The sequence below is a fragment of the Hypomesus nipponensis genome, chromosome 13 (genome assembly GCF_054491055.1).
Source record: "Hypomesus nipponensis isolate SF chromosome 13, ASM5449105v1, whole genome shotgun sequence".
Classification (NCBI taxonomy): Eukaryota; Metazoa; Chordata; class Actinopteri; order Osmeriformes; family Osmeridae; genus Hypomesus; species Hypomesus nipponensis.
In genome coordinates, this window is record NC_140373.1 from 5,291,571 (window position 1) to 5,307,500 (window position 15,930).

The 15,930-nt window shown below is 48.0% G+C and overlaps 1 protein-coding gene across 7 annotated transcripts in view; it reads right to left on the bottom strand.

Moving 5' to 3' along the window:
* raraa (retinoic acid receptor, alpha a) overlaps window positions 1-15,930 on the bottom strand; it is a 120,230-nt gene that overhangs the window by 25,985 nt on the left and 78,315 nt on the right. For 2 of the 7 annotated variants that reach the window (XM_084671163.1, XM_084671160.1), the window contains exons 1-3: window positions 7,568-8,563; window positions 2,734-2,751; window positions 2,576-2,611 (exon numbers count right to left, since the gene is read on the bottom strand). The exons of 1 other annotated variant lie outside the window; for it this stretch is intronic. In XM_084671163.1, coding sequence (XP_084527289.1) covers window positions 2,576-2,611; window positions 2,734-2,751; window positions 7,568-7,745 — 232 coding nt within the window. In that variant the 5' untranslated portion in view covers window positions 7,746-8,563. Of the gene's footprint in view, window positions 1-2,575; window positions 2,612-2,733; window positions 2,752-7,567; window positions 8,564-15,930 lie in introns of those variants that run through there. 4 more of the 7 variants (XM_084671164.1, XM_084671161.1, XM_084671162.1 and 1 more) reach the window with 3 other exon arrangements.

Consider the following 15,930-nt stretch of genomic DNA (forward strand, 5'->3'; position numbering starts at 1 on the left):
CCGTCAGTGTTGAGACGAGCGACTGAGCTAACTGCTGCTACTCCCACACTGACCTAGTGAGGATAGCTGTCTAGCAGGCTAAGCTGCTCACTCGCTAGAGTTCAAACAGGTGTCACCTATTAGTGGTGACACGATTACTGGATGCCTGAGGTAGAGAGAGAGATGCAGAGGGGGAGAGAAAGTATTAGTCACCCTGTCAATTTCTCAGCTTAGCCTATTGGTCTCTCTTGAAACATCAACAGCAACTGTAATTGCATTAGATCATTTTGCCCTTAACAAATGAAACAAAATACAATTCTTTCTAGAACTGATCAACTCATCTAAGCTGAAAGAAGTCAATGGGGAGCCAATAAGATGACAACGTCAGAAAAAAACATTCAGTTTCTTTGGCCACAGAGCGGTACAATCCTAAAATCATCTTTTGGCTTATTCAACGTGAGCCGAACTGCCTCACAAATACCGTCCCCCACCCTCTCCCCCCCCCCACTCTCTCTCCTCCCTATCTCTCCCGCCCTCTCTCTCTCCTCCCTTCCCCAGCCTTCGTCTGTCCCTCCTAAAATAACAGAATCTCAACCCCCCATGGTGAGCTCAGCACAGATGCATAATCCCCACCAAAATAACAGTTGTACGTAAAAAGGAGAGGCCTGGAAGTGAGACATGGACAGAGACACCGGGGGGGGGGGGGGGGGAGAGGCTTTTCTGTTCACCGTTCACTTCAGAATGGTCTCTACTCTATGTGCTTGAAACCCTTCAGACAAGCCTGTGTACATCCATCTCAAGCCCCACGGCAAAGAGGCTGTAGCACCAGGGTTTGGACATGATTCTTCCTCAGGACGATACCAGGTCCTCAGTATCTGGCTTGACCACTTCATTATTGGGATATCTGTACCACGAGGCACTTTTAACAACACTGCACCAACAATGGCCTCGATAAGTCACAAGCCCTCACCATTCTCTCCTACGCCTATGGTGAGACAGATAGACAATACACTCATCTCAAATGAAGAGGGCCTTTCAAGTGCCATAGCTCAGTAATTCTATAGCATGCTCTCCTCGCGGGGGACAGTGGATCCAGGCGTGTCTGGCTCTCACCTCTCCTAACCCGCACGTGTTCAGAGCTGCCCAGCCAGGGGGCACCTCTCACTTCACACAATACCCAGACTAATATCCTAAACACAGAGAAAGAGAGAGAGAGAGAGGGGGGGGGGGGGGGGGGGCGCCAGCCCTGTGAAAGCCCACACTCTCTCCTGCATGCTGTCATATTCACCACTGCTGGAGGACGGAGGACTCTTCTTTAGGTGTACCTCTTTATATTCTCTCTCATTGTGGCCACAGAAGACAGCTGGCAACATACACACGTCACCTGACTACAGACAGGCCACCACAGAGTTTCTTATTTCCTTCCTATTTCCTTCCTATTTCCTTCTCCTTGAGCTCTGTCATAGCTCCACTCAGGGTTCTCTCCCACCGTGCCACAAGACGCAGCAGCAATCACGGCTCGATCGTTACTTTACTTTACTTTAACTCTCTGTCTCCCTCTCCCCCCTCTCCCCCCCCACCCACCGCCCAGAGTGTCTCACTCTTCTTTTAAAAGGCCTCTTTCCTTCTTTCCAACCTCCAAAACCTCTCTGGTTTCCCAGGTGGGCTTTTAAGCCTCATGTCAGAAATATGGAGGTGACGGCAGGCGGATAATGAAAAGGGCACGATAGAGGAGGAGGATGTGAGTGGCTGAGGCCTGTCACCTCCAGACTAACTGAATGGGTCACTCTCCAGACAGGACTGGATGGAGTCAGACTGGGGTGGGATGGGGGGGGGGGGGGGTGGGGAGAAAATGACGAGCATGAAAGAGAGACAATAAGGAGATCTAGTAACACGAACCAGTAATTCACACAATAGAGAGGCTCGTCTCCCTATAACACCAACTAGCTAACTCAGCCACACAAACTGTAATGAGATCCATCTGGGGACAGAAACTTGATGTCACTCAGAGGAGTTCTGTAGGATGAGAATAAATACACATGATTAGGAGAATAGCCTTTAAATAGGCTAAGCTCCCGCCTGTTTCTCAACCAGTTTAGTTGACCTACTCAGAAATACTCAACTTGGTACTCACTTGGATGAGGTTCAAGCACGTGGTAACTCAAGGCTATTTTCAGACAAACACAGAAATGTCAGTCTATGATATGCTGAGCCTAACCTCTTCCCCATTAAGGAGCCTTATATTTTTTGGGTGCGGATGTCCCACTCTTAAAATAGGAGGGCATGCTATTGTGTGTGATAAAGGACAACAGGGGTGCATGCAGGTGGCCGTGATGCGATACAGAGAGAGTAAAGAGGATGGGAGATTAAAGAGAGAGAAGAGAGGGAGATAAAGAGAGAAAAGGCCCATAGCCACACTCTTAGGTGCAGGTTATCTGGCACCATTACTGATGAAATAAGCGAACATTCCATGTAATTGTTACCAACATGGAGAAGCAGGGAAAAAAAAACACTGAAGAAAAAAAATGAAGAGAAAATTAGGACAGAAAACCATTAAAGATTAATAACCGTGTCTGACTGCTAGGCTATAGCTTACCATCTAGACAGCAGTGCCAAGGAGCGTGCCACAGAACTGAGAGGAAAAGGGGAGAGAGAAAAAATGGTTTGGGAATGAAAATGCCTCGCAGATGAAATCTCGAGGTGATAAATGTGCTCAGGTTCGATACCCAGATGAATTTATGCGTGTTCCATTACAAGGGGGTGTGGAGGAGACTTGAAGATGGGGCGGAGGACAGGAGGTGAAGAAAAGGAGAGAGAGAGAGAGTTATTGAGAGGACCACCATTCTAGGAGACCTCCCTCACATTGCCTGTGTAGTCAGCCAAGCAGAGCACATTGCCAACAAACCATCTGTAGAGATAAGTAAAGAAGTGATTACAACAGGCCAGGCTCCATTTCTGACAGTCAACGCTTGGCTGCCCCCATACAGACGAATTGATTTAAATGAAGAGGCTATGAATATTTTAGGGAGTCAAAACCGCCCCCATTCCTTTAACCTGGACCATTTCGATCACCACCACCTCCTGCTCTCGTGTGTAGAAACAGGGAAAATGTAATTATTGATAGCGAGATTACAGCCCATTGTCACAATGTCTGCAATCACCAGTCTCCTTTAAGCTGGGATGAATCAATGACACGGCCTGGATCTTTTCTGTCTGCTCTGCTTTGTTCATCAAAGTGGGCTTTGCAGAGTAAACCCACCCTTGTTTGGGGATTTAGCGTCGAACCAAGCTTGCGTACACCACTCCAACTGCTAACCCCTCCAAGCCTGTTCTTTCCACAAACAAGCTGGGGCCTGTTGGTGGATAGAAGCATGTGTGTGTGTGTGTGTGTGTAAACATACAGCCCTGAGAAATATGCTGAATATCAGACACACTCAACATTGAATGATTCTGCATTGTGCCGCCCACAGCAAATAAAAGCCTGAAGTCAGCTATGTCATTGTTTTTGTACGTGACGCACATGCTCAACCTCTGGCAATACCCAAGGTTGATGAGCCACACCCCGATATCAATATCAAACATAAGCAATCAAAACAGAACCAGGTGGAAACACGTGCGACCCCCGTCGCCTATGGTAACCTTAATCTGCAGAACACCTTGTGCCGGCTCAAAGAGGATGCAAGCGTTTTTTTAATATTTTTTATAAATGACGCATCACATTAAAGCGGTGACTGCTTTGAAGGTTGACGGTAGGGTGCCATTTTGGGAGGGAGTGATGGCAGCTTGTGGAACACTGCCCTGCGGGCTCTCCCAGGAACGATGGCGGCGGCTGAACTCTGCTCACCTCGGCTGCCATTTCAAACATACCTTGACGACACTGAAGGTAATTGATGTTCACCAGAAGGTGAAAGTGCCCCCCCCCCCCCCCCAGCCACCCTTCCTTTCCCCGCCACCTGAGGGACGGTAAATCTCAAACTCTATTGGCTGACAGGGCACAGACACATGGCTGGGTCTCAGCCCTCAGGTGTGTGTGTGTGTGTGGGGGAGGGGGGGGTCTGAAGCTGTCCATCCATCCAGCCGTCACCTCAGGTTAAGATCTACACCCCAGGAGAAAAGGGCCCCATCCCTGAAAGCGCTAAAAGGTGTACGGACATGAGCAGGTATGCTGAGAACATGCCAGGCTCGGTGACTCAGCACTGACCCAAAGTACACTTACAAAATGCCCAATGCCTGTGAAGATGGCAGAGATCAGCTCAATTTGAATGTGGCCAAGTTCCATTAAAAAGAATGCACAATAAAAGGGAATACTCCCACAAGCTTTGATGCAGAAAGGGAATGTTTGTGTGTATGTTTGGGGGCAATATGCCTGTCTTGTTTGAAACTCAGAATTGCTGGGCATGTGCCTAGCCCAAACAGATCAGCCGCAGTTTCCATGTTTTTCGTAAAAGAACCGGCACACTTAGAAGGCGATCTCGCTCGCCTCATCTGCTTCTCAGGGCTCTCCTGCCCAGAGCAGAAAAACCACCCGCTTTACACTGCCATAAGCAAACGGACATTTTCCTGAGTTCAATCCTGAAAAACTTCAAATATCCCCACCTCCACCCCCACCATCAGCCCCTTCTTACCCTGACCAACATAGCTTCCGCTGTTACGGTCCTTAGCTTGTTGGAAAACAATTAAATACCATCTGTTTTTTATACGGCGCCCTCCCCCCACCGAAAGGCCTTCCGCACTTCAAACACCACGAGTCAGATTATAGTCCCAGTAACTAACCCAGTCCAACACTGAGACATCAGAACCCAGGCAGCTCAGTCTAGGGAAGCGAGTCAAAGCTGGCCTTACATTTACATTTAGTCATTTAGCAGACGCTCTTATCCAGAGCAACTTACAGTAAGTGCAGGGACATTCCCCCCGAGGCAAGTAGGTTGAAGTGCCTTGCCCAAGGACACAACGTCATTTGGCTCGGCCTAGAATCGAACTGGCGAGCTTCAGATTACTAGCCCAAGTCCCTAACCGCTCAGCCACCTGACTCCTTGGTACGCTGGTGCGCGTCTCCCTGTGTGAGCACGATGGATCCCCGAGCGGGACAGCCTGGGTAGGGTAATGTGGACAGGACCACCGCAGGTCTCCCCTCGACAACAAACCTTCCCTTCCCTCAGCCTCCGGCCCCCCAACGAAAGTGTGTGACAGTCATGTGAACAAGGCCACGCACATTCCTTTATGCATGAGCCTGTAATTGTTATAGGGATTGCGACAGACCGTTGCACTCTGGGAGGAGAGGAGAGCGCGTGGAATCAAGTTAGTTTGGCCAGGATTGGGACAGGTTTTTTTTTGGGGGGGGGGGACCGCTGGTTCAACTGCAATATAGACGAACAGATGACTGACTGGAGTTGTTGTTGTTTAGGCAGGACAGTTGGTGCTGACACAGCTATAACCAGAACTATGCTCACTGGAGAGATGCTCCTTTTTCAGAGCAAAACTATGGAATGGATTATGGATGAATCTGGAAGGCAAATTTTGGAGTGCATTTCCAAGCCCTTAAGTTTGGGGCCAGTTTCACTTTGGTAAATATGTCATTGAGAGCACTCAGTGCATAGCAGACTTTTGAAAAGCCTTCTAATGCATGACTAGCCTAGACCCGACGTGAAGAGTCTAAACGTTTAAAAGGGATACAGACAAACAACAGGATCAACGTAATGGGACAAACTCAACTCCTAGCTACAATTGGATCTCTTCCCAACCCACACACACAGGGTTACAGTAGCATGCCATGGTACTCATGTCTATAAAGTTCACTTAAAAAGAGGCAGATAAAATAGATGCAGGGGGAAAAAAACAACTGAAGGATAATTCCAGCAGCTGTCTAAAGGCCAACTCTTTCTGGTTTGGATCTTTTCCCTAAAAAATATGATTTTTTTTTTTGTTGCTCTTTTGTTGTTCAGCCCCGTGATCCAATAAGCGCATGCACTCCACGTGATGACACTTAACACGCTCTATCTTTGTGCAAAATGTACTCTCACATTTTTCTATTTGTATTCAGGCACAGATTGCCCCTTGACTCCTCCAACGATAACAGCAATATGAATCAGAACTGTGGACCAGGTTTCTCCTCAGCCTCCTCTCCTTACCTCCCATCCGCTTCCTCTACTAGCCCTTTACAGATGAGCTCACATGGTTTGAATCAATGCTGCCATTAGAGCTACTCACTGGGCCAATGTGATAAGAGTAAGAGGCTGAAGTCTAGCTTGTAGGGAGGGGGGCTGGGTGTAGAGCGTTGCTTTGACCCTAAAGATTTGACCATTCTAACCAGACCAGCAGCCCAGATGAAGTACCCGTCTCTTAAATGGGTTGGGGGAGGTATAGAGAGGACTGCATTCCAAAACAAACATCAGTTTGGATGCATTTGTCACTACTCTGATGCATCATCATTCATCTTTTTTCATCGCAGATAGTTTGATAGAGGGCAGGAAATGAAAGACTTAGTTGCTCCTTTTCCTATCATTCAGCTGTAATCAAAAAGGGAATGTAGACCGTAAAGGTCCATGGAGGCACAGAATAGAATGGCCTTTTAATGCTTCTTTGTTGATGCAGTGAAATGATCAAAAATAGCAGCACAATCTGTAGAAATACTTAAAGTGGCCATTTCTAGTCCTGTTGTGGTTCTACTGTAAAATAATAAGAAGTTCTGGTGAACAGAAACTAGTTTTAGTATGATGTGGATGTTATGCTGATTGGAGTCAAATCTAAAAGATAACATTATAGGCAAAACATAATTTAATAACACTGTACAGTGTCACTGCAATAAAGTTAAAAATATATAATAATCCAAAAGGAGGTCAATATTTTAATAATAGCTTGGATTACGACTTTTCAATACCTCATCACGGCTGATTCATCATCAATAACTGTTTATAAAAAAATCTACATTTACGTATCGACATATCGACTTATCCCGGTCACATGTTTCGGGTAATAAGATAAAACATGATGGTGGTGATTGTTACAGATGCCAGTAGCTATGCCAGCAGGAGAGTTTGATCTGATTTGCGCTGGCATACCTTGCATAAACCTTGTGTTTATTAAGCAAACATTCCAAGAATGTAAAGACTTATAGTCTGCATGCGATAGTTATTAGGCATTCTTAAGGTCACTGAAAAGATTCAGATTCATCACAGGTTATAAAAGACAAGGATCCAAAAGTGGGTCAACTACTTGAATAGATAATGCAGTTATGGTGGCCGTGTTAATAATGTAGTAATTTCGTATGGGCGGCACAGGCTTATACTACTGCAGATTTTAGATTCGTTCACAAATGTTTATTTAATCAATTCAATGTGTCTTGTTATAATAATAAACACAAAAATAATCCTTAACGTATTGATGAACTAGCGCGCAATAAAAACAACAAAACTACAGCGTATGCGCTCGGTGGCCCGTGGTTCTTTTTCTTTTCTTTTTTTTTTTTTACAAACATGAACATTTAGCCCAGAAAAAACAGACATTGTTATGGCGAGAAGGGGTTTGTGTCAACCTAGTAAACGACCAATTAGTAAAATGAAGTTAACGAGGCAGTGAAAATGCCACCTACAGTGATTCGAGCCGTTCCAGTGTTGATTTCTGATGGACGTGCTGTACGGATGGGGCGCTCCGGGCACAAGTCCTTTCTCCGGGATAAGGCATCCTCTGCTCTGGTTGTAGTAATCCATCATTAAAAACGGGTTCGGGCTGGGATTCAGTCCCACTACGTCCACACTCTCATACATCATTCGTAGTCAGAAAGCGCAGGGATTATTGTCAAAAAAGGGAAATGTCTGCGCGCAAGGATTTGGGCAGACAAAATGTGTGCGTAGCCCACAGTGGTTTTGGGCTTAACAACAGCAGAGGTAGTACAAATAGTTAAAAAGGAAAAATATGCGACCAATTTGAAAGAAACTAAATAAATCCGACCAGACACAGTGCCCTGGATTCTGAGTCTTATTGTGTGGCTAATCAAAGACAGGGCTTCAGGCTATAGCCTTTTCAATGTATGGAATAATCACCCGCATTCCATTTGAGAAAGAAATCATTCAAAAGAATAGTCAACATCATGGTTCCAAAGGATAGCTCGGAATGAACCGGATGGTTCGTTTGATCGAAAACGACCCAGATAACTTCTGCGAGATTGATCAGTCCATTCGGCCTTGTTTAAATTATTAACTTAGATCCTCCGCAAAATAAAAAAAAATTATCTTGTAATATCCTAAATCTTCCAGACAATTTCAACAGCCATGAAGCGGATTCAGAATGGCAACAGAGCTGTTGTAGAGCTGAAATGCATTCCGCATACTTCCAGCTCGTCCTCTGGGATAAGGAAGATTGTCCCGTTTGCGCTCCTGCCTTGGGTGTGCGACGAACCCCGCGGTCCACGGTTTCACTTATTCTACAGAACACAAAGATTGCACGACGCTTCTCCGTATCTTCTATTTTGTCCTATAATTTTCTAACGTCCAAGTTTGCACAAGATACTTAGTTCGCCTTGTTTGTGTTGAGAGAGAAACCGAATTCATTCCCACACTAATTGTGGGGATCATGTTCTGCAGAATGTGACAAGGCACAGCAGCTGGGGCTTTGGCCCCACCTCCACTCGCTTCTCTTTCCTCACTCCCTTTTCATCCGTGGCTCCTCCCATATTTAACTCTTTGGAGACATAACCCTAACATAGTGGGACGTCGGACATGGGCAAATCCGCAAATCCACTAGGCTACCGCCTGTCCAAAGTGAGAACAAAAATATTGGACGACTCGATTCAAGCCTAATTAAACAAGCAAATACAGCTTTGCAGACTATTCATAAATACATTTTAAGAATAAAACAGTGAAACTATTTTCACCATACTGTTCCGTTTTTCTAGAGATTGGTCGTCCTTTGAGCTCCTCCTTCCAACTAATTTGACCCCTCTCCCGTGCTCTCTCATCGTTCAGTACCCTCTGATTTTTTTGTCCCCCAGTCGCTGTCTCGCTAATTTGCCTAATGCTATGCGGCTGAACTTTTCTTGAACCCACGGAAGCAGGCAGCCTCACCTCCAAATGACCCACAAGCTGACTCGGATTCGCCTCTCTGCAATTCTCGTCCGACATCATTCCAGGTCTCCCACCTTGTACACCCGATATTACACAATCACACTTTGCTCAAGTGCAGGCCACTGAACCAACTGAGATTCACCCTGAACCGAAACTCCAACCAGCCAGCTCGCAGAAACAACCTTGCAAACTTTTCTTGTGACGGTTGAAGTAGCATCATAGCATCCACCAAGCTCAGAAATAGAATTTTGGTATTTGGGGAATTTAACTCTTTACTAACTTCTCTACAACATCGCAAGCAACCGTGTTGCAACTTGGGGAAGCTCACAAAGTAACCTTTTGGATAAACTCATAGCACAACCCCTACCGCACACGCACACTCTTTTAGAAGTAGGAGCTCACTGTTGGCAATATGTCCCAGCAGCATTTGACCCTCCACTGGAACTCCAGTCCAGAACCGGGCCATACCAAGAAGTGGAGATGGAGGGGTGTCAGGGTCTACAGCAGGAGAGGTTGTGGCCTGAGTGCTCCCCCACTGACAGTGAAACTTATTTAATGGAGGGCCCAGACTGTTTACTCTGACTGATAACGCCTCAGTGAAGGAGCAGCCCTGTTCAGATAGCAAGGAAGAAATTCCTTAACAGGATTAGGTCAGTGAGTAATGGGTGTCAAAAAATGCTAATTTTCTGACTTTGTTTTTGTTTGTAGGGCCAACTCATTTTACAGTGGGCTGTGATTGCACAGCAAGACTCTGGGAGATAATGGATTGTTGATCAGTGCTTATCACAGGGAGATAGCCAGACCAAAAGGCCTGGAGAATTCCTTTCCATGGCCTTTTCCGGGAGTCACATTTCCGGGAGACTTGGACAGGAACAGAAGTTGTTGCAGAGGGAAGTGACTTCTTCAAAACGTGACTCATCATTCTGGATCTTTGCAGGCGCCAGGCCAGTTAATGGCGATCATTTTTCGGGGCTTACAGAGAGAGGGGGACGAAGGGGAGGGGGAGGGGGGGGGGTGAGAAGAGGGGAGGTGCTCTGATCTTTTCACGATGAGGGTATTACATCACCCTAGGGGGGGGGGGGGGGGTGCCAGGAAGTGCCTAGTCACATTGATGCCCTCTGGTAGACCCAGGACTGCAGAGCTGCTAGTTGTTTTGACATAAGAAGGTAAGAGAGTGGTTGGTGACACACACACACACACACACTGAGTCAAGTATGGGCAGCTGGAAGTCAAGCAAATGTGGTCAGTGGCTTCTGAAACAAGGCAGCCACCAGGTGTACAAGAGGGGGAGGGAGGATAGGGGTAACAGTGCCAGCCGGCTCAAATACACCAGCACTGCTTCGTTAAGCTCCACACTGCTGGGAACATAGAAAACGACTCTAGCACAAAGTTGGCCAAAGAGAGATTGAGTGTGTGTGTGTATGTGTGTTTTTTCGCCCAAGTAACCTCACTGCAGAGAGATAGGGAGAGAGATAAAGGGAGAGATAAATTGAGGGAAGGACAGACTGGGTGGGAGGAAGGAGAAAGAGATAGAGAAGGAGAGAGATAGAGACCTTCGCTACATGGCTCACATGGCCCTGGATTCAAAGTGCTGTTACCCAGGCAAGCTGATGGAAAGGCTTGATTAGAGCACTATTGAGGCACTCGGGTTTCGCAGAAATAGCCTGTTATGTAAGTGAAAATAATAGAGGGGTATTATGAGGGTAAATACAATGTCCTTGATTAGGGGGAAGACTGGAGTGGGTGAAATGGGGTGGGGGGGAGTGAGGGGGTGGAAGACAGGTTTAGAAGGGAATTCAAAGAGCTTTATGAGAGAGGGAGGAGAGGAGATTGTGGCCTGGGCCCTCAGGGTGTCAAACTATTTTTACAGCCCCCTCTCTCCTAGCCGCAATCTAGGGTGTTAGGAAGCAGTAAAAAGTGGTCCCTCACCATTCTACTTAAGTCGACAGGGCCTACAGGTTTGAACAAACAATAGGCCGTAATGTCATTTGGCTTATGGAGGTAGCGGAGGTGGGGGTACATCAGCAAACATGCTTGTGCTCAGCGAGTGGAGCAACCCTTAAACAAAATACGTCTGTTTATAGTGTTGTTCAATGAACTCTGGAACTCCTGAAACTAAAACGGCAACATCTGCAATCAGATATCCCTTGATACTGGTGTTCTTCCTCTGTGGAGATCTGTCTGTAGCCAAGCTCACTTCCTGTGCAGCGAGATCTGTATGTAAGCAGAGAGCACGGACCAAAACGACACAAGTCCATCCCAAAGTTGGGGAGAGGTGACGCATCGGGGTTGGACAAGCCTGGGGTGAACTGGGTAAAGGGAAACCGGGCTACGAGAACCAGACGGGCCAGTCAGTGCCTCTCAGTCTGAGAGCATGTGAGATGCATCTAGGCCTATCTACTGGCCAGATAAGGTCAGACATGACTGAGTGAGTCCAGCTGGGCCTCAATTTAGATCTCCCACGGATCATACTGACTAACAAACACAATCTCTCCCCCCCCCCCCTCCATCCTCCCCAAATCCTTTCCTCCTTCTCTCCCTCTTCTCCCGCACGTGCCAACACATAGTTAATTCCAGCACACAGACTTAGCGGCCATCAGATTGGAGGGCAAGCCTCCGCAAAGCTTTCGATCTTTCCTTGGGTCTCATGTGCAGCCGTGATAAGCCGAAGTCGCGGAGGAGTCGGAGAGAAGAAGAAGAAGGGATTTGAAGAGAGGAAGTTGCGCCCTCCTTGGTCTTTGAAGAGACAAGGAGTGCGAGTCGGAGAGGCACAGGCTCCGTGTTCTGACGACGGAAGCTTTTCGCAGTGAGGATGCACGCAGTCTGCATTTCTGGAGCGTTTTCCCATGACTGCAGCTCACAATACCTAATCCTTCTATCCCTTCACTCGCTCACCCATGGTCTGCTCTGCCAATATCCTCCTGCCATTCCCTAACTGTGTGTGTGCGCATGTCTCTATTTCTATGTCTGTCAGTCCCAGGTGTTTTCAGTCCGTACCTAAACCTCATTGGGCCCAGTGACATTACTGTTATCGTTCTGTTCCCCCACTGCCAGCCGTGTGTGTGTCTGTGTGTGCATGCGTGTGTGTGTTTACACAGCTGGTATTCTGCAGCCCGTGCAGGCAGCGCCAGCCAAAAACAGCAGCTGTGCTCCACGACGGTGAGGAGATGTGTAAGAGGGCCCAGCCCTGCTGTGGGAACAAGCCACAGTACCGATGGATATCACCACTGCACTTCCACCTCCCCTGGGGGATCCACTGCACTTCCACCTCCCCTGGGGGATCCACTGCACTTCCACCTCCCCTGAGGGGATCCACTGCACTTCCACCTCCCCTGGGGGATCCACTGCACTTCCACCTCCCCTGGGGGATCCACTGCACTTCCACCTCCCCTGAGGGGATCCACTGCACTTCCACCTCCCCTGGGGGATCCACTGCACTTCCACCTCCCCTAAGGGGATCCACTGCACTTCCACCTCCCCTAAGGGGATCCACTGCACTTCCACCTCCCCTGAGGGATCCACTGCACTTCCACCTCCCCTAAGGGGATCCACTGCACTTCCACCTCCCCTGGGGGATCCACCAGAGCCAGGCTGGAGGGTTCAACCCAGTCGGGAGATCAGCTCACACAGTGTGTGTGGTGTCTGTGTGTGTGTGTGTGTGGTGTCTGTGTGTATGTGTGTGTGTGGTGTCTGTGTGTGTGTGTGGTGTGTGTGTGATGTCTGTGTGTGTGTGTGTGTGTGTGTGTGGTGTCTATGTGTGTCCACATCTCCCTGTGCATGTCTGAGTGTCTGAGCAGGACAGTCTAAAAGGCTTTTAGAGGCTGCAGGGAACTTTGTGGCCCCCCCCCCACCCCCATGTCATTATCCCTTTAATGTCCCTCAAACAGCACATCCTGGCATTTATGGTATAGGCCTATCTGCCCATAAAGCCTTTTATTGTTTGGCTGGAGCTCTATGGTGGCTGTAACCTGCTTTCCTATTTTTATGGGGACCTTCACTATATCACCGACGGGGAGGACAAAGCCATCTGACATTGGTGTTTACCAAAGTATCCAGAGCCCATAAATCCATCCTGGAAATACCCCGAAACCCCTCCACTGACTCCTGGAGAACTCTGCTTGTTGCTAACTTCAAGTCATACAGGGGCCGTATTGGATGTTGCAGAGGAAAAAAACATACATACAGATGTTTTGCTTTTTCCTCACAAGCTGGATAGAGAAACAGGGCCATGCTTAACAGCCTAACAGTCAGTGGACCATTCTACTCTAGAGAGAGAGAGAAGGAAAGGGGGCCAGACCCAGACCTCCACTTGTGGAGCCTCGAGGCTGTTAGTGAGATGAATATTATTAAAATGTATCAGAGGAGAACACAGGGGCAGGTAGGAGAGAGAGACAGAGAGAGAGAGAGAGAGAGAGAGAGAGAGAGAGAGACGGAGAGAGTGAGAGAGAGAGAGAGAGAGAGAGAGAGACGGAGAGAGTGAGAGAGAGAGAGAGAGAGAGAGAGAGAGAGAGAGAGAGAGAGAGAGAGAGAGAGAGAGAGAGAGAGAGAGACGGAGAGAGTGAGAGAGAGGGGGGGGGGGCTGAGCCAACAGTCCTGTTCTACCAAGCCTCTGTAGACTCATAAGGAATGTGATCAGCGAAGCAATTACTGCTTTGTGTCAATTATAGGATATCTATCTATCCAGCCTCATCTCATTAATCCACCCATCCACACCCAAACCCCCCCTCACAGAGAGACCCGCTGTCAAAAATCAAACAACAAACTATTCCTGGCTTTGATTCGCCTCTTTCAGCTCTTCTCTCCTGCTTTAACTCTCTTTCAGACCTTAGGCCTGATGTCGAAGTGACTGTGCATGTGTGCAAGTGTGTGTGTGTGTGTGTGTGTGTCAAACCTAAGCTATTTTAAAAGCCCGTTCTCCTCGCAGTCTGGAATACGAAGAGCTGTCGCTGAGAGGAATTTCCATTTCCCATTCACAAGTGGCAGCCGAGGGGTGTGTGTGTGTGTGTGTGTGTGTGTGTGTGTGCGTGTGCGGTTCACTTTAAGTGGATTTCCCTCTGTGTTGTGCCTGCAGAGCCCACGCGTTGCGACACCCTTGCCAGTGACCTCCACTAAAGAGGTGCCCTCCTGGCGGCTGACAGACGGACCAGCGGCGTGCTGATAGTAGACCTCCACAAAGCCTGAGTGTGGCACGACGAGCGAGCTGCAAGACAAAGCCGAGGTGCAAGCGTGCGGGTGGACACGCCGTGTCCGTGTGTGTGTACGTGTGTGTATGTGTGTGTACGTGTGTGTGTATGTGTGCGTGTGTGTATGTGTGTGTGTACGTGTGTGTATGTGTGTGTGTCTGTGTGCGCGTGTGGCCCTGTCATCCTCGTACAGGATGAAGCTGTGTGTCTGTGGTGACACCCCTCCACCCCCCCCCCCCCTCCACCCCCCTGCCTGTACCCCAGCTACAGCCTGTCGCAACCTGGGAAGAGGGGGGGGGGGGGGGGGGTGAAAGGGGGGGGGGTCCTGCCGAGTGATGTGAAATGTAAAAATGTGCAGAGGCAGTTCAAATGTTAATGGAACATCTAAAATCCCCTGCTTAGCCAGCAGGTTGGGGGAACAAAAGCCCTGGGGGTAGAGCAACAGCTTGGTTCAACGCCTGAGCATGACAAATGCTGCTGGGGGGAGGGGGGGGGGCCGAGGGTAATGATAGTGAGTGTGGATGGGGGGGTAATGATAGTGATAGTGAGTGTGGACTGGTAGTGAGAGTGGTTGGGGGAGTGGTGGTTTGATTTTGCCCTGTTGGGGTAAAAGGGGTGGTAATGGAATGGATACCCCGCCTCCCCAACAACACCACATTAAAGAGAAGGGGGGGGGGGGGGGGGCATCATCAGCATTTCAAAAGAATGGAGCCATAGAATGCAGATAACAGTGCTGGGACTCCTCCCTCATCTCTCTCTTTCTCTCTCTCTCTCTCTCTCTCTCTCTCTCTCTCTCTCTCTCTCTCTCTCTCTCTCTCTCTCTCTCTCTCTCTCGCTCTCTCGCTCTCTTGCTCTCTCTCTCGCTCTCTCTCGCTCTCTCTCTCGCTCTCTCGCTCTCTTGCTCTCTCTCTCGCTCTCTCTCGCTCTCTCTCGCTCTCTGAGCCTGTGGCACTCTCTGAGAGATGATAGTGGCCTGTCAACCTTCCATGTGTGTGTGTGAGTGTGTGTGTGTGCTTCTATCTTGGGACAACTCTAGGAAAACGTCTCCATCCTAGACCCCCCCCGACACAACCCAGGCGCACCCTGAAAGAGAGAAGTTAATTGGATGAGAGTGGGTCTTTTACCCAGAGCTCCCAGAGGTCTGTGAGGGTCAACTTAGCTCAGGAACCAGACACATCCCTGACAATTCAATAATGTGCTGCTATCAGTGAATAGACACTGCAGTTTTATACCATTCTGAAAACCCATGTAATAAAAAAAGTTATCTATCTCTTTCAGAAAAAAACTGTCCTTTGTGAAAATAAACTTGGACAGAGCGTAAAATCCTGAGTGAGGAGAAAAGAAAGATAGACAGAATGAAAGAGAGAAATTCACAAATCACACTATTACCGAACAATACAATGACTTGGTCTTAAGGGATTGGAGTAGACGATCAAGGGCAAACAAGACAATCAAACTAAGTTGAGACGGACAGAAAACAAGTCAAGGATAATGGACCCACACATAAGCTATCGATCTAGCTGTCCACATATCAAGTAGAGGAAAGAAAATAATATTTTTCTATAGTTTTCATTTGACAATAATGATTCGCTTAGCGGATGCTTTGATCCTTCTTTAAATACAGCAAGACTGGGTAGCAAAGAAGGCTGCAGTGTTTTTTTCTTCTTCTGTCGCTTACCACACAGTCTCTTGGCAAAACATACTGACTG